This window comes from Chiloscyllium plagiosum, unplaced genomic scaffold, assembly GCF_037043375.1.
Source record: "Chiloscyllium plagiosum isolate Xiang-an unplaced genomic scaffold, Cpla_swu_hap1 HiC_scaffold_39, whole genome shotgun sequence".
NCBI lineage: Eukaryota > Metazoa > Chordata > Chondrichthyes > Orectolobiformes > Hemiscylliidae > Chiloscyllium > Chiloscyllium plagiosum.
In genome coordinates this window covers 2,165,357-2,192,495 of record NW_028270177.1, presented here as the reverse complement: position 1 = coordinate 2,192,495, position 27,139 = coordinate 2,165,357, and the positions used below count along the sequence as shown (strand labels likewise).

At 40.3% G+C, this 27,139-nt stretch overlaps 1 protein-coding gene across 11 annotated transcripts in view; it reads left to right on the top strand.

Annotated features, from left to right (window-relative positions):
- Window positions 1-27,139, top strand: part of dennd4a (DENN/MADD domain containing 4A) — a 151,600-nt gene that overhangs the window by 46,433 nt on the left and 78,028 nt on the right. For all 11 annotated transcript variants that reach the window (XM_043674604.2, XM_043674605.2, XM_087981452.1 and 8 more), the window contains 10 exons: window positions 5,486-5,555; window positions 6,386-6,555; window positions 10,763-11,004; window positions 12,191-12,257; window positions 12,635-12,693; window positions 14,042-14,186; window positions 19,468-19,643; window positions 20,567-20,667; window positions 23,953-24,171; window positions 24,703-24,848. In XM_043674604.2, the coding sequence (XP_043530539.1) occupies window positions 5,486-5,555; window positions 6,386-6,555; window positions 10,763-11,004; window positions 12,191-12,257; window positions 12,635-12,693; window positions 14,042-14,186; window positions 19,468-19,643; window positions 20,567-20,667; window positions 23,953-24,171; window positions 24,703-24,848 (1,395 nt within the window). The remainder of the gene's footprint in view (window positions 1-5,485; window positions 5,556-6,385; window positions 6,556-10,762; window positions 11,005-12,190; window positions 12,258-12,634; window positions 12,694-14,041; window positions 14,187-19,467; window positions 19,644-20,566; window positions 20,668-23,952; window positions 24,172-24,702; window positions 24,849-27,139) is intronic.

Below are 27,139 nucleotides of genomic sequence, written 5' to 3'. Positions count from 1 at the left end.
TTAGAAGTAGGCTAATCTTCAGGGCTGGATGAAATGCATCCTAGGCTGTTGAGTGGGGCAAGAGAGGAAACAGGGATGCTGACAATTATTGTTAATTCTTCCCTGGCCACTGGAGAGGTGCCAGAGGACTAGGGGACAGCCTGTGTGGTATTGTTATTCAAGAAGGGAGCAAGGGCTAAACCAGGAAACTGTATGTTGCTTGGTATGGAGGACACTACCTATGCAGCGAGGTTGAGTAGGTTAGGATTGTTTTCGTTAGAAAGATGGAGGCGGGGGAACCTGATTGAGGTCTACAAAATCATGAGAGCTATAGACAGACTGGATAGCAAGAGGCTTTTTTCCAGAGCGGGGCACTTAATTACTAGGGGTCATGAGTTCAAGATGAGAGGGGAAAAGCTTAGGGGAGATATGCATGAAAAGTACTTTATGCAGAGAGTGGTGGGTGCCTGGAACATGTTGCCAGCAGAGGTGGTAGAGGCAGGTACGATAGCATCATTTAAGATGTATCTAGACAGTTAGATGAATGGGCAGGGAGCGACAGCTTTAGGTAGAGGATCTGGATTGGCACAGGTTTGGAGGGCTGAAGGGCCTGTTCTTGTGCTGTAATTTTCTTTGTAGGCCAGTGAGTCTAAACTCAATAGTGGGGAAGCTATTGGAAGCAATTCTGAGGGAAAGAATTAACCTGCACTTGGAGAGGCAGTGATTAATCAAGAATAGTCAGCACGATTTTGTTAAGGGGAGGTCATGTCTAACCAACTTGCTTGAATTTTTCAAAGAGAAAACCAGGTGTATCGATGAGGACAATGCATTTGACATAGTCTACTTGGACTTCAGTGAAGTCAGAAGTCACACAACATGAGATTATAGTCCATCTTGTGATTTCAAATAAACCTGTTGAACTATAACCTGGTGTTGTGTGACTTCTGACTTTGTCCACCCCAGTCCAACACTACCATCTCCACGTCAAGGACTTCAGCAAGGCTTTTGAAAAGTCTTTCCTGAAGAAGGGCTAATGCCCGAAACGTCGATTCTCCTGTTCCCTAGATGCTGCCTGACCTGCTGCGCTTTTCCAGCAACACATTTCCATTTTTGAAAAGTCCCACATGGGAGACACAAAGCAAAAGTAAGAGCCCATTGGATCCAAGGAAGTTTGGCTAATTGGATCCAGATAGGGCTGAGTGGCAAGGCGCAGAGGGTGATGGTCGAGGAATGTTTTTGTGTTTGGAATTCTGTGTCCAGTTGGGTCCCACATTGATCACTGGGGCCCTTGCTATTTGTGGTATACATAAACGATTTAGACTTGAATGGAGGAGGGTCAGTCGGTAAATTTGCAGATGTTCCGACAATTGCTGGGCTGGCAACTAGTGAGGCGGATAGTCTTCGATTACAGGAGGGTATAGATGAGATCAGTGACAAATTGAATTCAATTCAGATAAGTGTGAGAAACATAGAAAATAGGACAGGAGTAGGCCACTTGACCCCTCGAGCCAGCTATGCCATTCAGTGTGATCGTGGCTGATCATTGAGCTCAATACCCTAATCCTGGCCTCCCTCTGTATCCCTTGACCCCTTTAGTCACAAGAGCTATATTATCTCCGTCTTGGAAACACAATGTTTTGGCCTCAGCCACTTTCTATGATAGTGAACTTCACAGGCTCCCCACTCTCACCACAGAAAATAATTCTCGTCATCTCTGTACTGAAAGGTTTAAATCCTATCTATAGCTAAGACCCTGGGTTCTGAGCCTGGAATACTGTGTCCAGTTTTGATCTTCTTCCCCCTGCCCCTAGATGGGGTGCACCAGACTTGAACCTCTGAATTCCTATGACAAGTCATTGGGTAGAATATGTCTATATTCTCTTGAGTTATGAAGAATGAGAGATGCTGTCATTCAAACTGAGAAAATACACAGTGGATACAGATAAGATGTTTCTGGAACAGAGGGCACAACTTAAAAATAAAACACATGCCATTGAGAATTGGAATGAAGAAATATTATGTCTACTTAGGATTGTGAATCTTTGGAGTTCTCTGTTCCAAAGGGCTGTGGAAGATCAGTCTTTAACTAAGTTTTAGAGAGTAATCGATTATTAGTGGCATAAAGGGTTATGGGGATAGTATGGCTTAAAGCATTGAAGTCTTCAAGCAAGATTTTCTTCAAAGGTTAGCAATTCCTTAGATAGCACCTTCCAAGTCCATGATCGCTTACATGTGGAAGGACAAGGGCAGCAGATACATGGGAATCACCATCTGCAAGTTCCCCTCCAACCCACTCACCATTCAACTAGTGGATGTGGTCTATCTAGACTTTCAAAAGGCCTTTGATAAGGTGCCACACGGGAGGCTGCTGAGCAAGGTGAGGGCCCATGGTGTTCGAGGTGAGCTGCTGGGATGGATTGAGGATTGGCTGTCTAACAGAAGGCAGAGAGTTGGGATAAAAGGTTCTTTTTCAGAATGGCAGCCGGTGACGAGCGGTGTCCCGCAGGGTTCGGTGCTGGGGCCACAGCTGTTCGCATTATATATTAATGATTTGGATGAGGGAACCGGGGGCATTCTAGCGAAGTTTGCCGATGATACGAAGTTAGGTGGACAGGCAGGTAGTACTGAGGAAGTGGGGAGGCTACAGAAGGATCTAGACAGGTTGGGAGAGTGGTCCAGGAAATGGCTGATGGAATTTAACGTGAGCAAGTGCGAGGTCTTGCACTTTGGCAAAAAGAATAAAAGCATAGACTACTTTCTAAATGGTGAGAAAATTAATAAAGCCAAAGCACAAAGGGATCTGGGAGTGCTAGTCGAGGATTCTCTAAAGGTAAACATGCAGGTTGAGTCCGTGATTAAGAAAGCGAATGCAATGTTGTCTCTTATCTCAAGAGGGTTGGAATATAAAAGCAGAGATGTACTACTAAGACTTTATAAAGCTCTGGTTAGGCCCCATTTGGAGTACTGTGTCCAGTTTTGGTCCCCACACCTCAGGAAGGACATACTGGCACTGGAACGTGTCCAGCGGAGATTCACACGGATGATCCCTGGAATGACAGGTCTAACATATGAGGAACGGCTGAGGATACTGGGATTGTATTCGTTGGAGTTTAGAAGATTAAGGGGAGACTTAATAGAGACATACAAAATAATACATGGCTTGGAAAAGGTGGATGCTAGGAAATTGTTTCAGTTAAACGAGGAGACTAGGACCCGTGGACACAGCCTTAGAATTAGAGGGGGTCATTTCAGAACAGAAATGCGGAGACATTTCTTCAGCCAGAGAGTGGTGGGCCTGTGGAATTCATTGCCACAGAGTGCAGTGGAAGCCGGGATGCTAAATGTCTTCAATGCCGAGATTGATAGATTCTTGTTGTCTAGAGGAATTAAGGGCTACGGGGAGAACGCTGGTAAGTGGAGCTGAAATGCGCATCAGCCATGATTGAATGGCGGAGGGGACTCGATGGGCCGAATGGCCTTACTTCCACTCCTATGTCTTATGGTCTTAACTAGGAAATATGTCACTGTTCCTGGGTCAAAATCCTGGAATTTCCTCCCTAAGGGCCTTGTGCATCAACCTATTGGACATGGCCTGCAGCGGTTTAAGAAGGCAACTCACTGTCACCTTCTTAAAAGCAACTAGGGCTCAGCAATAAATGCCAGCGATGCCCATATCCCATGAGTAAATTTTTTAAAATGCATGTTCTCGTACATTAGAGTTCTTATAACCTACTGGGCAACCTTAAGGATTAAAAACCAAATGTTGTTTCTTCCCATGTTTAGTTGGACCATGTTTAGTTGGAGTTGTCTTTCAGCTTCTATTTTGCACATTATTAGTTTGAAAAATATTGCATGTTTTAATTGGAGTTTCAGAGCTAGATCACCGAGTAAAACCAGTGAAGTGAAACATATTTATTGAATGGACCTTAGTCTGGAACTTAATTCTAAGTGCCCATGTGAGCGGCACGGTGGCACAGTGGTTAGCACTTTTGCCTCACAGCGCCAGAGACCCGGGTTAATTCCCGCCTCAGGCGACTGACTGCGTGGAGTTTGCACATTCTCCCCGTGTCTGCGTGGGTTTCCTCCGGGTGCTCTGGTTTCCTCCCATAGTCCAAAAATGTGCAGGTTAGGTGAATTGGCCACGCTAAATTGTCCGTAGTGTTAGATGCAGGGGTAAATGTAGGGGAATGGGTATGGGTGGGTTGCGCTTCGGAGGGTCGGTGTGGACTTGTTGGGCCAAAAGGCCTGTTTCCACACTAAGTAATCTAATCTAATCTAAAGTGTTGAGTCAGGGCCGCATGATTCAGTGGCATTTGATACTTAGATCTGTTCTTTTGTTTAACCTTGAGTTGTGTAACATTTCCTGTCCTCCCAAGACATTCTAGATTGTCAGGATGTTTTCTGACTGTAATTTAGCAAGATAATAAACAGGAGATTGTAGTCATCCAATCAGTGTTGTACCACTGGTTAGAGCTGCTGGAAAATTTTCTTAATGGTAAGAATATGTAATTCAAAGATTAATGCTTTAAATATTGTGCAGTGCATCCTAACTAACATGTTGCAGAAGGAAAAGTCATTTTGCTAGTAATTAACTTGTTGGATTGTACTAGAATTGTGAAAGTGAACTTTTGCAGGTTTTGCCAAGAATTGAGCTGCTGTAAAAGCTCCGCATGGAGTCAATGAAGAGGAATTTGGCCTGTTTCAGAAGATACAAATTCTGTGCGTGCAACCTTGTACCTTGTGGTCATCAGTGGGTAGTAGTCCACATTGTTTTCTTCACTCCATGTCATCAGCAGACTTTTGTTTGTTTTTCCCTTTTGGTGAATGAATTACTACTGGTCCCCAGAGCCTTTCATCTTTTTTTCAAACATTCCAAAAATAAATCACAGTGGACTTGCAGAGACTCTGATCCAAACCATGTCTGATAACTAATTTTACTTTGGGGAGTTTTTATTTTCAAGATGATACATTCCTGAACTAAAGGATATGTTTGATTAGCTAATGGTTGTATATTTGGCAGAAACCATTTACTCACATCCAAGCTTGGAGAAAGCTGTTCTTTTTCTAGTGAATATAAGTACTTGGAACTTGCATGCTGCAAAAAAAACTTTATTGTAATTGCCTTTTCACTTCAGTATTTCCTTGTTTGTTTCTCTGACTGCATGTGTTCCTTTGGGATCTCTAAGAACAGCTTGTTATTCCAGTGACATTTCTTTCTTTTATGGAATTCGTTTTTTGCAATTAATATTTGGGAAGAACTTTTTTGTGAATGGATATGTAGATTTATATAGACTTGCTCAAGAGACACCCGAAGGCACAAAATGAAAAAATATAATTAAACGTCTTTTTACAAAATGCCTAAAATTCTTTGTATTGTAATGAAAACAGGTTAAACAGAAATATATCTGGACAGACCTTGGTAGTTCTAGTTAGTAGCTATGTTGCGGTTTTGGAGAGTGTTACTTTGTATTAGTAGTTTAGTGATTTATTTCATTTTCTGTTGCAGTGGGGGTCAGCAGTATATTTGTGTTACAAAAAGTCCTTGGCCAAGACAAACAGTATAGCATACAAAGCTGGTAAGTGCTGCATCCATGATTGGATAACTTTTTTGGCAAGGAAAAATCATCTGAAAAATTTTGATTTTGTGTATACTGTTAGGAAATTGATCATCTTACACTAGGAGTTTTGCCAACATGAACTTATTTTACATGCTGAAGTTTTGATGTTTTTAGTGAATAAGATAACAAAGCATTTGGAAGTGAGACAGTATTAATATTGAGTGATCAGAGCATGAATGAAAAGATCATTTGAACTCGATAGTTCATCGCAATTTCATTAAACTCTTCCTAAGAATTCCAAATTTCATAGTCTTTCCTTTACTACTATAGTAGATTTTAAGATGCACTGAATGTAACTTTAAGCTTTAAATTGATCTGAAAATGGCATATAATTCTCATATAGCGCCATTAAAAGGTATTTGCAATTTTACCTTATATGCACAATTACTCTTTGGCATTTCCATGTTGAGGCCAGGGTGCATCTGCCATTGTTTAGGCTGAGGCCAGGGTGTGCCAGTGAGATTGTGTCGGGGAAACTGTCACTCTTGTTTGCTGGTCGCCATAAATTGTCATCATTGACAGGCTAATTGGAATCCAGCTTTTTTTCTCTCCCAGTCTTCAGGAGATTTACAATTGATTAGCTGAGAAATAAAACCTACAGATTGGTCAGTATTTTAATGAGACACTGGTCCAGTGAATGTTGTATTTGGATCATACATTATTTCTGGGTTTCATGAAAGGATCTTCTAAATCTGAATGTAGTTTCAACATTCAAAAATCATTGTACACAGATGAGAATGGTTTTAATGTAGATATTTTCATTTTTGTCTGTTGTCTTGTCTCTACAGGTTTAATATGTAGGTATCCAGAGGAAGATTATGAATCCTTTCCACTGCCTGCATCAGTACCTCTCTTTTGCTTGCCAATGGGAGCAACCATTGAATGTTGGCCTTATAATACCAAATATCCGCTTCCTGTCTTCTCCACATTTGTGCTTACGGCAGCTTCTGCAGCAAAGGTACATTCGTAGCAAGCCTGACATTTAATCTACTGCACAATATACTGTATGCTTGTCTTTGTTTAGTCAAAGTAGCAGTTTGTTAAAACGTTCATATAAATATATGAAAGAGAAAGACTGAACTTATAAAGGAAAATAAAAGGATTGAATTATAAATTTGTTGCCTTTTAAAAGTTGCAAAACATTTATTGTAATTTAAGGGGCTTGATAACATGTTGATAGATGAACAGGTTAGTGGTCACGATTTGAAATCAGGTGACGAATTTGTGAAAGTAAATTCATTAATTCTATTCGCTTCCAAGGTTCTGATCCAAAATTATCATTATGTTGTAAAAGCCCATCTCTTCCATGGATGCCATTTTAGGAAAGGGGACCTACTGCCCTTCAGCATTCATCCTATGTGATCATACTTCAATTTTTAAAAATGTATTAATATGCGCGACTCTGGCAAGGCCAACATTTATTGTCTATTCCTAGTTGCCCTTAAGACAGTGGTGGTGAGCTGTCTAATGCTGCAGTCCATTTGGTGTAACACGAATGTTACTTCTCGTTTTTCAGCCCAAGTTAGATGTTATCCAGGTTTTGCTGTATTTGGGCACGGACTGCTTCAATAATTCAGAAATTGTGAATGGTGCTGAGCATTGTAGAGAATGTTCGCACTTAAGACTTCTGTAACCCTTGATCCCCTTGCTTATCAGGAACCTATCTATCTCTGTCTTAAGTACACTCAATGACGGCCTCGACAGCCCTCTGCAGCAAAGATTTCCACAGATTAATCATCTGTGGCTGAAGAAAATTCCTCCTCATCTCAGTTCTAAAGGGTCACCTCTTCACCCTGAGGTTTGTGCCCCTAGTCAGTCCCTACTAGTGGAAACGTCTTCTCCCTATCCACTCTATCCGGGCCTCTTAGAATCCTGCAAGTTTCAATCAGATCCCTGCCATCCCCTCATTCTTCTAAATTCCATCAGGTAGAGATCCAGATTCCTTAACTGCTCCTCAAATGACAAGCCCTTCAATCCCAGGATCATTCCTCTGGGCCCCGGCCGACACCAGCACATCGTTCCTTAGATGCAGGGCCTAAAACTGCTTGCAATATTCCAAATGTGGCCTGACCAGAGTCTTATGCAGCCTCAGGTGTACATCTCTGCTCTTGTTTTATAGCCATCTTGAAGTGAATGCCAACATTGCATTTGCTTTCCTAACTGTTAACTGAACTTGCATGTTAACTCTAAGAGAATCCTGACCTCCAACTTCCGAGTCTCTTTCTGCTTTAAATTTCCAAAGCCTTTCCTCATTTAGAAAATAAATAACGCCTCTGTATTTCCAACCAGAATGTATAATCTCACACTGTGTCATATTGTATTCCATTTACCTCTTCTTTGCCTATCCAAGTTCTTCTGCAGCCACCACTCTTTCTCAGCATTAACTATTCAACTACCTATCTTTGTGTCATCTGCAAACATAGTAACAATGCCCTCAGTTCCTTCATTCAGGTTGTTAATGTATACCGTGAATAGTTGTGGTCCCAACATTGACCCCGACTGCATTCCACTAGTCAATGACTACCGTCCTGATAAAGAACCCTTTATCCTACATTCTGCCTTCTGTCAATCAGCCAATCCTCTATTCATCCCAGTAACTTGCTCCTACTCTTTGGGCTCTCATCTTATTTAGCAGCCTCCTGTGTGGCACATCCACTGGTTCTCCTTTGTCTAACTTGCTCGTTACCTCCTCAGTTAATTCTAATAGATTTGTCAGGCATGACCTCCCCTTGATAAAGCCATGCTGACTCAACCCTATTTTTCCATGCACTTCCAAGTAGTCTGCAGTCTCATCCTTATGACTGTCACCAGCAGAGAGCTCCCTCCCCCAATTCCCATTGATTCCATTTTTCTAGGGCTCCTTTTTGCCACATGCAATCAAATGTGGCTTTGATGTCATGCTCCCCTCACCTCTGGGATTCAGCTGTTTGTTTGTGTTTGAACTAAGGCTCTAATGATGTCAAACTGGATGGCCTTGGTGCAACCCAAACTAAGTGATAGTGAGCAGGCTATTGCTGAACCAGTGCTGCTTTATAGCACTGTTAACGACCCCTTCCATCACTATGGCTGATAGATTGGGTGGTAATTGGCCAGGTTGGATTTGTCCTGGTTTATATGTACAAGATGTATCTGATCACTTATTTGTGTTGTCAGCTGTACTGGAACAGCTTGATTAGGGGGATGGCACTTTCTGAAGCGTAAGTCTTCAGGTCTATTGCCAGAGTGTTGTCAAGGCCCATTGTGATGACTAATTACTTGTACCTAATATGTTCTGATCACCCATATGTTCCCTTTTGTAATCAGTACATTTTATCGATTTAAAATTAAGTAAAATTGGGTACCCAAGTACTACGGTTCAGGACTATCCTCAGTTCATTATCTGATGTGTGCAGAGTTGAATACAACTGAGTGACTGTATTCCATTATGGTAGAAATTGTGATAGTAAGCAAGCATGTTATGTAAATAGGGCAGGAACCTGTCAAATAATGTCTGCACAAATGAAGAGGTTTTATCTCCATTTTCAGAGGTTTTATTTCTGTAATAGCCTCATCTGAAAACTTATTAGCCAATTGTGTGTATTCTAATTTGCATATTTTTTAAAATCAAAAGTAACTTAAAACTCTGAGAGATCCACCCTTAGAATTTCAATTTGCCTGATATGGGATATGATATTTCTTGATAACCCATTTTACTTACTTTAGACACAAATCAGCATAGTTAGAGCATGGAATGTGCATACCCAGATATAACTTCCACTTCAGCGTACTAAAGTTTTCCACTGCTAATTCATATAAACATCAAAAATAGGAACAGAAGTAGGCCATATGACCCCTCAGGCCTGCTCTGTCATTCAATGTGATCATGGGTGATCATTGAGCTTAATATCCTAAATCTGCCTTCTTTCCATATCTTTTGATCCCTTTAGCCCCAAGAGCTAACTGGTGAACGAAGACACCCAGGTCATGTTGAACATTCTCTTCTTTCAATTTACAACTATCCAAATAATAACCTGCCTTCCTATATCTGCTACCAAAGTGGATAACCTCACATTTGTCCACATTATACTGGATTTGTCATGTATTTGCCCATTCACTCAGCCTGTTGCAATCATGCTGCAACATCGCTGCACCCTCCTCACAGCTCACCCTCCCTCCAGCTTTGAGTTATTTGCACACTTGGAGATATGGCATTTAGTTCCTCATCTAAAAATTTTACAAGATATATCGTGAATAGCTGGGGCCCTAGTCCCAACTCCCGTGATACTCACTAGTCACTGCCTACCATACAGAAAAATACCCATTTATTCTGACGCTTTATTTCCTGTCTGCTAACCAATTTTCTGTCGAGAGAAAGAGACATAAGCAGTTGCTTTACTTTCAGATTCCTTTACAAAGAAATCTGAACAGGCAGGATTGGCAGAGTGTAGAATGGCAGAGTGCAGAATGGATTAGACCAGTGTGGAACAATGGATTAAATAAAAGACTCCTGGATAGTTGAGTTTGTTCACGCATCTATGATGCCTTGTGCCACAATGTATACAGAACCCAATCTATCCCACCTAATAAAGATGTAAATTTGAGGGAGATGGAAAAAGCCTTAGAAAACCCAGAACAAAGTTAAAAATCACACACCAGGTTATTGTCCAACAGGTTTATTTTGAAGGACTGGCATCTTCAAATCATAAAATGATTGGTTATAAGGGGCCGTATGTTATGCCACGTTTATGCTGGCTTTCCGAAAGAACAAACATCCAGGAAATAAATTTTGAATATTCCTTTCTGACCCCTTTTAAATAGTCAGAATTAATTCAGGAAACACATCCCACTTTGCCAGATATTTGCAAACACACAATCCCTTTCATCATCATTGTATAGTAAGTTTTTGTTATTTATTCATTTGTTGAGTGTGGGCGTTGCTAACTGGTCAGCATTTCTTGCCTGTCCTTAGTTTCAAAGTAAAATCAAAACCAAGGCATGGTTTTTATACCCAAATTCTGTTGCGTAAATTATATGATGCAGTGTTTGACACACCTAAACTAATTACAGATTTATACTTGAAATAATTTATTGGAATTGTTTATGCTTTCATCATCATACCAGATTGGTAATTGCCACCTAATGTTCTGCTGTGTAATGGTTCAAGCACCCTTCCTCATTGTTCCTAGGTTTATGGTGCAGCTATTCAGTTCTATGAACCTCTTCCTCAAGAGAATCTAACAGACAAGCAACGATCCCAATTAGGGCTGGTCAGTGCTGCCGACCGAAAACCCATCCTCTCAAAAGCAGCTTATACCAGCAAATGCATCTGCCTTCTGTCACATTGGCCGTTCTTCGAAGCTTTTAGAAAGTTTCTCACGTTTTTGTACCGTTATTCAATCTCTGGGCCTCATGCACTACCCATTGAGAAGTAAGTTCCATTTAAAAGATTAATTCTTCCTGATTCTGCCAGAACTGACAGTAGGTATTGAATGTTCCCAGGCATTATTCCTGTTTGTTAGTTAGCCTCACTTGGGCTGTGGTGATGGTTCACCTGACTGGAGAAGGGAAGTTGCTGCTGCAGCAGCTGTTTAATAGGTCATGCTGCAAACGCACATTGTTAATGTTGGGTGATGCACCCCCTACCAAACAGCCAGCTGTTGTCATTGGCAATTAAGAATTAAGACCCAACTGGCCAAAGTATTAGAGGGTGCAGTACTAGCTATAAGTTAGTGAGGGTAGATGCCTTTAGAATACAAGGGCATGAATTAAATTGGCAAGGATTTTTAAAATTAGAAACGGCATGCAACCTTACATTACAGGGTGATTCCAAATTCTGGCCTATTAATTCTGGGATAGCTGAAGTCAAATAACTCAGCACTAACAGAAGAGGGTCACACCTGGAACCCTGCATTTTTTTGCTCCCTACCCTTCTATTTTCATAATAAGGAAAGATTTTAAACATGTGTCATATTGGTGAATGTGTTGTAATTATCTAATGTAGTGTAGATAGTTTTCTGAATAATTAATGCATCTTCCTTCTGTTAATATTTTCCTACCTTGGCAGTTGGTGTGTTGAAATATAATCATGATTTCAAGTCTGCATGATGTGTGTAGTCCATGGTAGTTGCTATTCTCAAGTCCATGGTAGTTGCTATTCTCATAGCAAAACTGGGATAATATGCAGCACATGCCAGCAATTATATACTGGCGTTCAGTGGATGTCTGCCTCACATACTATGCCAAGATTGACAGGGAGCTTTTGAAAAAATGTTGCTGATGCAAACAATCACTTTGGAGTGTTTGTGTTTGTTTATTTATTCCTGCATTTTGCTCCCTATTCTCCTCCTTAGCTGTGATATATGTGTGAGCTCTGCTATTCTTATGCTCCTCACTTCAGTGTAAGCTAGCAAAGATGTGTGTTTCACATTAAAATCTCAAAAATCTGATTTAATACATTGGCAAAGATCAAAAAATATACAATCCTTACCTTAAAGTGTTTGCTTAAAGAAGTTATAAAATAATATATTGAATTGGATAGACTTGTAGCTAAAAGATGATGGTGAATACTAGTGTTTTCTCCATGCATTCAACATGCTTAAACTTCTATTTTGCAGGCACATCAGTCATTTCATGCATAATGTTCCATTTCCTTCTCCTCAAAGGCCAAGGATTCTTGTGCAGGTGAGTGTCTGTTTACACGGTTGCTATTCACAACAACAATACTGTGCTCTTAGATGTCTTCTGTTGTTTAGATTGTAGCAGGAGTATATTGATATTTGATTTTTTACCCCAAAAATCATCCTGAACATTTGTAATATGATAGTGCATCTGAAATGGTAGAGTTCAATGGATTAAGCAAATTCCATAGAATATTGTGTCATTGAAAATAATGTTAGCAAAAAACGTGAAAAGTGAGCGATTCGGAATTTAAAATTGTTAAAATTTGAAATGCAAGAAACTGATATTAGAGAAGCTTTCCTTAATGTGAATACTTCTGCTTGGACCAGAATTTGTATTAGATTAAAATTTAGCAGATTCTATCTTCTCGTTTGTTATAGCAATCACCACATGACTATCTGATGCTTTGCCAACCTGTATCATCACCATTACCTTTGAGGTACGTATGGATAAGTACAAATTTAATTCTTTTAAACATTTTTGAAAGTGAAAATTGTATCCTGAACACTGTCCCACTCAGCATTTCCAAATAAGCAAGAACTGGTGGAGGTTGGAGCTATGTAAACTAGACAGTTAAAGTTTGTAGGCTTCCTTCCCTTAAAAGCATTAGTGAACTAGTGGATTAGACAACAAACCGATGGTATGACTGATACCAACCATTTTAAGAAACTGAATTCAAACACTGAAATCTCCATGGTGGGATTTGAACTCATGTTCTATGAATAAGTACTTTGTTGTTATTATTTTTTAAGCTTCTGTATCTGGTGTTTGCTCTTATGCCAGTGTGACAACTCCAAAACACTGATGTAAACTTGTCTACAACAGTATACCTACAAGAGAACAACAGAGTAGCGGTGTTAGTAGCAGAAAATCCAATATTCACTTGTCTATATTTGTGCAGTAGCTAAAACTGTAATATAAATGAAGCTGCATCTCTTACGGTAATGTATGTCTCCAAAGCTCTCTATGGTAAATATGTAACTTCCTGTACCAAAGAGATTTCGCCTCCACTATTTTAATCTGTTCTACTGATTAAGCAAACAAAATGCAAGAACAAAAAGACATAAAAATCAGAAAAATAAATGAGTTCAAATATGAAGCAAAAAAAAGTAAGAACAAAGCTTCATGCTTTCACTTTGTCACAAGAGTCTTGACTGACTTACAACTATGCAATTCATTCCCAGCATCAGTTCCTTACGTAATCCAGCAGCATATGGTACACTTATAACTAGAGAGCAATACTATTTCTTCTTCCCTTTCATCTTTTGATATCAAATACCTTGTTGAAAAGTCACCATCTTGTGATTTTCAGTTGCAAGTTGGCAATTATGCAAATTCCTCTAGATTTTGACAGATATCTGTCGAATATTTTCAACTGGTGGAAAAATGCAGATTAAATTATTATCTAAATATCTGGTTCTGTACTGTTCTGTTTTCAAAATTATTGGAAGATATTTTCCTTGAGGGCAATCAGCTCATCTGCTACAATAACTCTGTCTGAAAATGATCTAGGTAAAAACAATGACTGCAGATGCTAGAAACCAGATTCTGGATTAGAGTGGTGCTGGAAAAGCACAGCAGTTGGCTTTTGCCCGAAACGTCGATTTTCCTGCTCCTCGGATGCTGCCTGAAAATGATCTGCAGAGTGGAGAGAATGCGTGTAATACTTTCTGCAACAAGAGGCATAAATTGGGGTCTCCAGGAATATATTTTAGTCAGACAAACGAAGTGAAAAGTAACCAGTGCATTACTTCACTGAATTCTGATGTCTGTCCATTTCCTTTCAGTGGTGGCAGTTTCACTACTTTGTTGCAGAACCTGGGCCCAGAGAAAGCAATAAGTCTGCTGTTGTATGCAGTAACTGAGCACAAGATTCTTATTCACTCTCTCCGCCCTGCTGTGTTGACTAGTGTGGCTGAAGCGCTCGTTTCTGTGAGTATTGAGCTCACTCAAACTTCTGAGAGATTTTGTCAGGAAGATTTGCAAAGATGTAGTTTGATTTATATTTTTGTGCTTAGTTTTCCTGCTGCTTTAAACCCTGTAACCTTAACTTAGCTCTACCTTGACTAAAACATCTCGTCTAAGGTTCGCCTTTAACTGTGAATTTACAATTAATGATAGGTGGAATTAAATGAATGACCAAAACACGAAGTTTTTTAAAAAATTGATTATATTTGCAAATTGGTAAGTAGAATTATTGTTGCAATCATTAAATTATCAAATCACATAATGTAATGCTGCATTTTGCTGTAAGTCACTGCAGAGCATCTAAAAATGTGATCAATGTTGGTTTTCTTTTGGAGCATTGAGATCAGTTCTAGCACTCTGACCTCCACCATCTGATGTACAAACTGAGCACAGATAGAAATCACATCCAGGATCTTCTGGTCAGTTTCTGCTCAGGTGAATTCTGTCTTTACATCTGAGCCATTGAGAACCTCCTCAGTCACCTTTCTGTTGGTGTTTCTGATACGACAACTAGTTTTCCATCACTGTAACTAGACTTCTTCTAAAAGCCGCAATGTTCTTATGAATTCCCTTACAAATATCACATCAGCAATAATGAAAGATATGAGAAGTTGATATGACCTATCATAGAATCTATAATTATGAAATGAACTTGCGTTCGGTGGTGGAAAGGAAGTATCCAGGTTTATTGATGCGTAAGAATTCCGTAACTTCTGCATTCATTGTTGATGATAGTAATAAAGTGCAGTTTATCACTGACAAATACTTCACCCTTTGAAGAATTGATAGTTTAATCATACATCATGAAAATGAAATGGTAGAACGTGATAACTTGCTGCGTTTTAAACATTTGGGACATTTCATGTAGGGGTTTGGAAGGATTGTGGAATGGTCAGATTCAGCTTTTAAATTTTTAAAGTTTTCTTAGATTTTAAATTTTTGATAATTTTGCCAAACCATTTAGTTGTGTCTTCAGAGCTTTCCTGTAAGGAAGGTTGGTGATTTGAGGTGCTTGTGTCACTTCAGATGGCTCATAACACTGATCAAAAATGGAGATATTTGTTGGGAAGTTGTAAGCATGTTGTCTGCAAAGATGTTTATTGAAACTTTTCCCTACAGCCCATGAAACTGTCAGGTTATTTGAAAACATGTTTACAATCTGGAGACACTTTCACAAGGAATTATGCCAATGGTAAATCCTAGCTTTTTTCTCTCAGATTTATTTAAGAAGTTAGTTTAAAAAAACAAATTCTGAAATAATAAGATTGAGGAGCTGCCAGAGAGAAATTGCTGAGCCTAACAATGTAAAACAGGAATCATAGAGTCATAGAGATGTACAACACGGAAATGGACTCTTCAATCCACTCATCCATGCCAACCAGATAGCCTAACCTAATCTAGTCCCATTTGCCAGCACTTGGCCCATATCCCTCTAAACCCTTTCTATTCATATACCCATGCAAATGTCTTTTAAATGCTGTAATTGTACCAGTCACCACCACTTCCTCTGGCAGCTTATTCCATACACGCACCATCCTCTGTGTGAAACAGTTGCCCCTTAGGTTTCTTTTATATCTTTCTCCTCTCACCCTAAACCTATGCCCTCTAGTTCTATGTCCACCCCAGAGAAAAGGCCTTGTCTATTTATCCTATCCATGCCCCTCATGATTTTATAAATGTCTATAAGGTCATCCCTCAGCCTCCAACGTTCCAAGGAAAACAGCCCCAGCTTATTCAGCCTCTCCCAATAGCTCAAATACTCCAACCCTGACAATAGATTTGTAAATCTTTTCTGAACCCTTTCAAGTTTAATAACATCTTTCCTATAGCAAGGAGACCAGAATTGAATGCAGTATTCCAAAAGTGGCATTACCAATGTCCTGCACAGCCGCAACATGACCTCCCAACTCCTATACTCAATGCTCTGACTTCCTTCACTATCCTATCTACCTGCGACTCTACTTTCAAGGAACCATGAACCTGCACTCCAAGGTCTTTGTTCATCAACACTCCCCAGCACCTTCCTTTTAAGTGTCTAAATCCTGCTCTGATTTGCTTTTCCAATTTGCACCTCGCATTTATCTAAACTCAATTTGTCACTGCTCAGGCCATTGACCCATCTGATCAAGATCTCGTTGTACTCTGAGGTAACCTCCTTCATTGTCCACTATACCTCCAATTTTGGTGTCGTCTGCAGACTTACTTGCTATACCTCCTATGTTCACATCTAAGTCATTTATATAAAAGACAAAAAGCAGTGAACTCAGCACCGATCTTGTGGTACACCACTGGTCACAGGCCTCCAGCCTGAAAAACAACCGCCTGTCTTCTACTTTTCAGCCAGATCTGTATCCAACTGGCTAGTTCTCCCTGTATTCCATGAAATCTAACCTTGCTAACCAATCTCCTATGAGGAACCTTGTCGAATGCCTTACTGAAGTCTAATATAGATCACATCTACCTCATCAATCCTCTTTGTTACTTCTTCAAAAAAACTCATTCAAGCTTGTCTATCTGTCTTCATGACCTGTCTTACCTGTCCAGCTTCCTTCCTACCTATCTGCTCCACTCTCCTCTCCAATCTATCACCATTAACCCCATCTCCATCTACCTATCGCACTCTCAGTTACCTCACCCCCACCTCCCCCATTTATCTTTCTAACCCCTCGGCTCACAAGCCTCATTCCTGATGAAGGGCTTTTGACCGAAACGTTGATTTCGCTGCTTCTCAGATGCTGCCTGACCTGCTGTGCTTTTTCAGCGCCACCCTCTCAACTATGATGTCCCATGCATGTCCCATGCTGACTGCCCCTAATCAGTCCTTGCCTTTCCAAATACATGTAAATCATGTCCCTCAGGATTCCCTTCAACAACTTGCCCACCACCAATGTCAGGCTCACTGGTCTATAGTTCCCTGGCTTTTCCTTATCTCCTTTCTTAAATAGGGGCACCATGTTAGCCAACCTCCAATATTCCACCACCTTACCTGTGACTATTGATGATGCAAATATCTCAGCAAGGGGCCCAGCAAAAACTTCCCTAGTCTCCCACAGAGTTCTAGGGTACACCTGATCAGGTCCTGGGGATTTAACCACTTTTGTGTTTCAAGATGTCCAGCAACATCTTCACTGTGATATGGAGATTTTTCAAGATGTCAGTATCTATTTCCCCACATTCTATATTTTTCATATATTTCTTTTCTCCACAGTAAACACTGATGCAAAATACTCATTTAATATCTCCCCCATCTCCTGCAGCTTCACACGTAGGCTGCCTTGCTGATCTTTGAGGTGCTCTTGATTATCCCTAGTTACCTTTTTGTCCTTAATGTATTTATAAAATCCCTTTGGATTCTCCCTAACCGTATTTGCTAAAGCTATCTCATATTCCCCTTTTGCCCTCTTGATTTCCCTCTTAAGTATACCCTTACCCCCTATATTTTTCTAAGGATTCCTGTCTATACCTGACATATGCTTCCTTCCTTTTCTTAACCAAAACCTCAATTTCTCTCGTTAGCCAGCATCCCCTACACCCACCAGCCTTTTCTTTCACCTTTGGTAGAAAGTAAGGACTGCAGATGCTGGAGATCAGAGTCAAAGAGTGCGGTGCTGGAAAAGCACTGCTGGTCAGGCAACATCTGAGGAGCAGGAGAGTTGATGTTTCGAGCATAAGCTATTCATCCTGATGCTCTTCAACTTTCCTGGTCCTCTGATTCTGCCTGACTGGCTGTGCTTTTCCAGCACCACAGTCTTTGACTTTCCTTTCACCCTAACAGGAATGTACTATCTCTGCACTCTTGTTATCTCAGTTTTGAAGGCTTCCCATTTTCCAGCTGTCCCTTTATCTGCGGGTGAAATAATTCACCAAAGCACCCCTGGGTTTTCACCATTTATATTAATTCAACTGGTGCAGTCAGGTTCGGTATTTCCGTTCAGCTGGTCTGTGATGGTGTGCCAGAAAATCATTGCTTAAATAAAAATGTCTTAAAACCCAAGAAAAAGTGAGAAAGAACTTTGGAACTAATCATTTCTTTAAAAGTACATTGTTTTAAAAGCATGAGGGTGGCACTTAATCTTTAAGTTGAAAAGATATCTGTTCAGTGTATGAAATTCTAAATCATAGCAATGCAGGAACAGATAATAACAGCTTCCTTTTTATAACATTGGCTTCTTGAGCCAATCAGAAGAATAGAGAAGTGGGAAAGGATTATTAAAGGATTGCTTTAAGTATTTAATAATGGTTTTCACGTCAATAAAGATGTTGTTTATTTAATGGTGTAGTGAAGTTGTAATGAGGAAGTCTGCATGAATTTTCTGTTGGGATAGGGAAGGGAAATTACTTGTATCGATAGAATTAGCTTCAGCCGTCCGCATTGAATAATTTTCTTTTATACCGCAAAGGATATTATTACAAGCAAATAAAATGCTTTGAAGAAAATTTTCCATACAGCAGAGTGGGCAAGGGTACAAACTCCATGGATTCATAAAGAATGTTGAGGTGCAACTGAAAAAGATATTGTATTTGAGAATAAAGGTCTAACTTGAGTGTTGGCAGAATTACCTTGTCATTATTGGTATTGGTGAGATATTTTCATATGGCTTTGAATGCTGGAACTTTGCAGAATCCACAAATTCTAATTAAAGTCATAATATCTGAAAAAAAATTGTAAACTAAAGGTATCAAATATAATGTGGAAAATAATTTTGAATTGAACTTGTAAAAACTTTGCTACTACAGCTGCTGGGTTTTGTTACTCCCTTGCATTTATAAATGTCTTCCAAATTGTACATAGGTTAAAAAGATACAATTGTACCTCCTAACTTCTTTTGTTAGATTGAATAAAGTTTTTTGAGTAGGTTTACTGGACATGACAGATCAATCTAATCCTATCCTTAGATGTGTGTTGACATTTTTGACTATATGATATAATTAATGCTTGCATATTCTGCAAAATATTTTAGCAAGGAAACATTAGTTTTCACTCCTTTTCATTTCTGCTTATAAAATAGAGTTCTAACATGAAGATGTACTTGCAGGAACAAAGTAATTTTGTTTTGTAGATTTCTAAAGTTGGCACTTGGTTTCTTTCAGTCATGTTATGAGAATGTTAAAAAAAAATGTTGAGACCCTTCGCAATTATTTAACTTTAGCTGAGCAAGTGATACACTTTTGCATCAGTTAACGGAAAGCAAGTGGATTTTTAAGAGAAAGTGTGTTGACGTTATTGTGACTTTTTTCTATGCAGATGATATTTCCATTCCATTGGCCATGTCCATATATTCCTCTCTGCCCATTGGCTTTGGCAGATGTTCTTAGTGCCCCTTGCCCTTTCATCGTAGGAGTTGACTCTCGCTACTTTGACCTGTATGATCCTCCAAGTGACGTAAGCTGTGTGGACCTGGACACTAACACCATCTTTCAGTAAGATTTTAATTGCAATTACAATTAGAGTATAAAGTGAATTTATGAATAACAATTGTGTTTGGAGGAAAAAAAACTTTCATCAAAGGAATTCCATGTTGCGAACAGAAACGTCTCACCATAAGATGGACATTTTGAGCAATAACTAGACGACATGTAGGATAGAAATTAGGGAGACGAGATCTTATGTGATCTTCTCCTGAGGCTGGAAATTATGGCCAGGTTTTGCAGCCATAATTTTTCTTCTTATCAGTTTCTCGGTTAAGATTTATCATGAAAATACCTATACAAGATTTAATGTCTCCCTATATCCTTCCCTCAGGTGGTATTGTAACACCTCTGCATTTGTAACTTTGGCTGTCTGCAGATATTTTCTAATCAACCTGTTCATAGATATTGTGATACACCTCTGGAACAGGTGGAACTTGAACCTAAGCTGCCAATTCAAGATGGGGACACTACCATGGTGCCACAAGAGCCCTTACACAGACATTTGGAATTCTAGTGTGAAACCTGTGCATTGTTTGTCTAATATTATTGTTATTACTTCCACAAATCATTTTGACTAGACTGGTGAGCTGTTCTTTGTTCTAGCCATTAAATTACTTTATAAACAAGTAACTTCATCATGCTGGCTGTGGTCTGTGTCAGGGTAGTGAGGGACAGTTCCATATTAATGAATGAAATGAGCTACAATACCTGTCAATGTTATTCCATGGCTCAAAACACTCCAGCTAGCCACTGATTCATCAATGTGTATACTGAATTATAATTTAGAACACATTCTTGTTTTGTTAAACTGACTATCAGTTAAACAGGGTACTTGCAGCTGATAGTGAAAACAATGTTGCGATTGAAAATTCTGAATTCATTTGCTGTGTTTGAGCTCAAGAATTGTATTTAAAGTAAAGTTGTTGTTTCAGAACGGATGATAGAAAAAACCTGACATGGAAACTGCTTCCTAAGAAAGCTTGTAAAAATCTGATCAACTCTTTGAGCAGCATTTATGAGCAGTTAGCAGAGAGTAAGTATGTTTTGAGCTATCAAATATTGTAATTTGTTCATGATTTCAAAAAGGTCCTTTCTGATCTGTTCCTGTTAATGTGAAAGGCAAGGCTGGTAGGGATAGGGAATGCTGGATGACTGGAGAGATTGAGGCTGTGGTCAAGAAAAGAAAGAGGCATATGTCAGGAATGGACAGCTGGAATTAGTGAATCCCTAGAGGAGGATAAGGGCAGTAAGAGTACAGTATACTTAAGGGGGAAATCAGGAGGGCCAAAAGGAAACATGATATAAAACTTAGTCAGGTTAAGGAGAATCCTAAGAGCTTCTACAAATACATCAAAGAGATACTCGGGAGAGAATAGGGCTTCTAAAAGATCACAAGGTTATCTATGTGTGGAACCACAGGAGATGGCTCTGACACTAAACAAGTATTTTGCATCAGTATTTATGATGGAGAAGGATATGGAAGCTGGAGAACTTGGGGAAATAAATAGTGATGTCTTGAAAAGTGTCCATATTACAGAAGAGGAGATGCTCGATGTCTTAAAATGCATAAAGATGGATAATTCCCCAGGACCTGATAAGGTGTGGAAAGCTAGAGAAGAGATTACTGGGCCCCTTGCTGAGATATTTGTATCATTAGTAGCTACAAGTAAGATGCCGGAAAGCTGGAGGTTAGTTCATGTGATGGATGTTGTGAAACTTGAAAGGGTTCAGAGAAGATTTACAAGCATCTTGCCAGGGCTGGAGGGTTTGAGCTATAAGGAGAAGTTGAATAGGCTGTTTTCATTGGAGTGCCAGAGGCTGAGGGGTGACCTTCTAGAGGTTTATAAAATCATGAGGGGCAGGACTAGAGGGCTAGAGTTCAGGACTAGGTTTAGGGTAACAGGAGAAAATTTAAAAGGGACCTAAGGGGCAACTTTTCACGCAAAAAGGGTGGTGCGTGTATGGAATGAACTACCAGAGTGAAGATGATAGAGGCTGGTACAATTACAACATTTAAAAGACATCTGGATGTGTATATGAATCCGAAGGGTTTAGAGAGATATGGGCCAAGTGCTGGCATATGAGTCTAGATTAATTTTAGGACAACTGGTTGGCATGGATGAGTTGGACTGAAGGATCTGTTTACATCTCTGAGTCTATAAAGGTGTTAAGGAAAAGCCAGGGACCAGTGAGCCTGATGTCAGCGGTGGGTAGGTTGTTGGAGGGGTTTCTGAGGGGCAGTATTTGCATGCATTTGGAAAAGCACAGGCTGATTATGGAGAGTCAACATGGTTTTGTACATGGGAAATTGTGTCTCACTAACTTGATTGAGTTTTTTGAAGAAGTGACAAAGAAGATTAATGAGGGCAGAGTGGTAGACGTTGTCCATATGGACTTCAGCAAGACATTCGACAAGATTCCGCATGATCGATTGATATAGGAAAATGTTTTTAAACTCAATGGTTCAGAAAAGATGTACAAGGATACTGCTGAGATTGGAAAGTTTGAGCTATAAAGAGAGGCTGAATAGACTAGGGGTTTTTTTTCCTGGAGCGTCAGAGGCTGGGGGATGACCTTGTGGAGGTTTTTAATAAACAAACCATGAAGGGCATGGATGGGGTGAATAGCCAAGGTCTTTTCCTCAGGGTAGAGAAGTCCAAAGCTAGATTGCTTATGTTTAAGGTGAGAGGGGCAAGATTTAAAAGGAATCTGAGGGGCAATGCTTTCATGCAGAGGTTGGTGTGTGTACAGAATGAATATATGGAACATGCTGCCAGAGGAAGTAGTGGAGGCTGGCACAATTCCAATATTTAAAAGGCATCTGGATGGGTATATGAACAGGAGGGGTTTAGAGGGATGTGGGCCAAACGCTGGCATGTAGGACTGGATCAGTTTAGAATGTTTGGTTGGCATGGACAAGAAGTGTCTGATCCATGCTGTATAACTTTCTGATCAGAGTTTCCGTTTTTGTTCAAATCACTGCACCAGTATAAAAATTAATACCTGTGTTTGATAGAGACCAAAAGTTGCAAAATGACTTGAATGTATTGTACATAAAATGTGTTGCTGGAAAAGCGTAGCAGGTCAGGCAGCATCCAAGGAACAGGAGAATCGACGTTTCGGGCATAAGCCCTTCTTCAGGAATGAGGAAAGTGTGTTCAGCAGGCTAAGATAAAAGGTGGGGAGGAGGGACTTGGGGGAGGGGCGTTGGAAATGTGATAGGTCGAAGGAGGTCAAGGTGAGGGTGATAGGCCAGAGTGGGGGTGGGGGTGGGGGTGGAGAGGTCAGGAAGAAGATTGCAGGTTAGGAAGGGGTGCTGAGTTCGAGGGATTTGACTGAGACAAGGTGGGGGGAGGGGAAATGAAGAAACTGGAGAAATCTGAGTTCATCCCTTGTGGTTGGAGGGTTCCTAGGCGGAAGATGAGGTGCTCTTCCTCCAACCGTCATGTTGCTATGGTCTGGCGATGGAGGAGTCCAAGGACCTGCATGTCCTTGGTGGAGTGGGAGTGGGAGGGGGAGTTGAAGTGTTGAGCCACGGGTGGTTGGGTTGGTTGGTCCGGGTGTCCCAGAGGTGTTCTCTGAAATGTTCCGCAAGTAGATGGCCTGTCTTCCCAATATAGAGGAGGCCACATCGGGTGCAGCGGATGCAATAAATGAGGTGGCGGAAATGACGGTGGATGATACACTGTATATGGAGGTTGGTGGGGTGGTAGGTGAGGACCAGTGGGGTTCTGTCCTGATCGCGGTTGGAGGGGCGGGGCTCAAGGGCGGAGGAGCGGGAAGTGGAGGAGATGCGGTGAAGGGCATCGTCGGCCATGTCTGGGGGGAAATTGCGGTCTTTGAAGAAGGAGGCCATCTGGGTTGTACTGTATTGGAACTGGTCCTCCTGGGAGCAGATGCGGCGGAGACGAAGGAATTGGGAATATGGGATGGCGTTTTTACAGGGGGCAGGATGGGAGGAGGTGTAGTCTAGGTAGCTGTGGGAGTCGGTCGGTTTATAGTAGAAGTTAAACGCACAAATGTATGACAAACCCATAACAAAATCAGATTTAATGCTATCCACAGCGAAGAAACCTCCCAACACAGCGTTACCTATGCTTGAAAATGAAAAACGGCCACTTGGAAAAAAGACAAGCCTTCTCTGTGCCTACCAGGAGTTAGGCCCTGTAATCAAGAGAGGAATTTAAGCTTTTCTTGCAGAAATAACTTGAAAAATAATTTTAAATTAAAGCTGAATCAGTCATTCACTACAGTGCATTTGAGAATGTACATTTTGTAGTAATCGTTTAAAATTAAAATGAAACTTATTCCCTTGCAGTGCATCAAAGACCCAGAGAAGAAGCTTTAATGGAGTTATCAATGAATGATCATGATTTCAACTTTGGTAAGAGGATGCAAGTACTGGAGATAGAAATACAAGAAGCTTTCCTCCGATTCATGGCTTCAATACTGAAGGGTTACAGAACTTATCTTCGACCCATCACGGAGGCTCCCTCTGAAAAAGCAACAGATGCAAGCTCACTGTTTGACCTTCAAGGTGATGACAAAAGTTTGAAAATAGTTAGAAAATAATATTTATCAATTCAACTTGGCAATCATAAAGTTTGATGGCTCCTTTGTAAAATATTTGACACAATATTGCCAGCATTATAGATTACTTAAACTCAAACGCACTAGTTACCTGTGTTTTCGAAACATAACACAACTTAAACTATAAATCAAATTAGTGATTACATTCCAATTTATATTTAAAAGTTTTTTCCTTTTGGTGAATTTAGTATTAATATCCAAATCACATATTGTGACATAAAAGCTGTGATAAAAACAAAATGCTTTAATTTTGTCACTTGCGTTTAGCAATTGGCCTTGAAATTTTGGAAAGTCTTTCCCAAGGAACTTAAGCCAAACTCTGTTAGTTTGTTTTGCAATTCTCTTTTTCTGGGAAATTCAAAAGTCATTAATTAATCAAAGGGGGAGTCTCTGTCTTACAAGTCCTTTACCAATGTTTTGGAGATCAGATCGAGAGGAATTTTTTAAAAGGTTGCTGATTTCATGCTAACCTTTATAGGTTTCCTGAAGAGTCGGGACCGTCCTCACCAGAAGTTTTACTCATTGATGACTAAAACACAGATGTTCATTCGATTCATTGAGGAATGTTCCTTTGTGAGTGACAAGGATGCAAGTCTGGCTTTCTTTGATGATTGTGTGGACAAAGTAAGTCTAATATTAACCTGTCAATTTTCCACTTGTTTTCTTTGAGATGGAAAAGCTGTTTAAATACTTGAAAGTTATGTTTCAGTCAGTTTATAAATGATCTAAGTTGTATGGACAATGAGACGAAACTGGTTCTTTATGGGCTGGATTCTGAAATTAAAAGTGCTTGGAGACTTCTGCATCCAGTTTTAATTTTTAATAAAACAAGAATTGCTGGAAATACTCAACATGTCATGCAGCATCTGTGGAGGAAAAACAAGAGTTAATGTTTCATGTGGAGATGACCTTTCACCAGGACTAAGAAAAGGTAGAAATGTCAATTTTAAATAAAAGGGTGGTTAAGGGCAGGAGGGATGAAAAGGAATTTTTTTGATAAGGTGGAGGGCAGGAGAGACTATTAATAAAATTCAAGTTTCATCAAGAAATTTATCAATGAATTTTGGATTAAAAGCTAATCTCTGTTGGTATGAAACTAACATCTTTTGTTGTTAAAGTAATTTACGATTATGCTTTAAAGAAGAAAATCTACTGTTTTTACTTGGACTGGTCTACATATGACATCAGACCCTGAACATTGTTTTTGACTGAAATGGCCAAAAGGTCACTCCATTCAAGGAGAATTAGGATGCGCAACAAATGCTTGTCTTGCCATTGATGTCAGCATCCCATGAAAGGTTTTTTTAGAAGCCTGTGAACTGAACATAGGTGTTCTGCAAAGTAGTTACATGGTTTTTGTTTGGCCTCCTTATTGTATTCACATAAAAATGAATATAGGAACGAGGAGGAGATGAAGCCACATGGCCCTTTGAACCTGCTACATGTTCTGTAAGATCCTTGCTGATCTGATTACCACTAACCCTGATAACCTTTCACCCCCTTGCTTCTCAGGACTGAGGGGAAAGCGCATTGTGAACAGTGAATACAATATGGTTGTTTCATTTGAAGGGGTAATTAGGACCTTGAATGATGAACAGGAAGAAGTTAAAGATGTTACCTTTCCATGCGAGTGCAGAGGATATGTCATAGTGGTGAATGAAGTATGAGCCAGGGTGTCATAGAACATCGAACATTACAGCACAGTACAGACCCTTCGGCCCTGGATGTTGCGCTGCCCTGTGAAACCAATCTGAAGCCCATCTAACCTACACTATTCTATTCTCTTCCATATGCCTATCCAATAACCATTTAAATGCCCGTAAAGTTGGCGAGTCTACAACTGTTGCAGGCAGTGTGTTCCATGCCTCTGCTACTCTGAGTAAAGAAACTACCTCTGACAACTGTCCAATATCTATTACCCCTCAATTTAAAGCTATGCCCCCCTCGTGCTAGCCATCACCATCCAAGGAAATAGGCTGTCAGTGTCCACCCGATCTAACCCTCTGATCATCTTGTATGTCTCTACCATGTCACCTTTCAATCTTCTTCTCTCTAACAAAAACAGCCTCAAGTCCCTCAGCCTTTCCTCGTAAGACCTTCCCTCCATACCAGGCAACATCCTAGTAAATCTCCTCTGCACCCTTTCCAAAGCTTCCACAACCTTCCTATAATGTGGTGACCAGAACTGTACACAATACTCCAAGTGCAGCCACACCAGAGTTTTGTGCAGCTGCAGCATGACCTCATGGTTCCAAAACTCGATCGCTGTACTAATAAAAGCTAACACACCGTATGCCTTCTTAACAGCCCTATCAACCTGGGTGGCAACTTTGAGTGATCTATGTACATGGACACAGAGATCTCTCTGTTCATCTACACTTCCAAGAATCTTAGCATTAGCCCAGTGCGCTGCATTCCTGATACTTCCAAAGTGAACCTCACACTTTTCTGCATTAAATTCCATTTGCCATCTCTCAGCTCAGCTCTGCAGCTTATCTATGCCCCTCCGTAACCTACAACATCCTTCGGCACTATCCACAACTGTACCGATCTTAGTGTTGTCTGCAAATTTACTAACCCATCCTTCTACGTCCTCATCTGGGTCGTTTATTAAAATGACAAACAGCAGTGGACCCAAAACAGATCCTTGCGGTACACCACTAGTAACTGCACTCCAGGATGAACATTTCCCATCACCCACCACCCTCTGTCTTCTTTCAGCTAGCCAATTTTTGATCCAAACTGCTAAATCACCCTCAATCCCATGCCTCAGTATTTTGTGCAGTAGCCTACCATAGAGAACCTTATTAAACGCCTTACTGAAATCCGGATACACCACATCAACCTCTCTACCCTCATCCACCTGTTTGGTCACCTTCTCAAAGAGCTCAATAAGGTTTGTGAGGCACGACCTA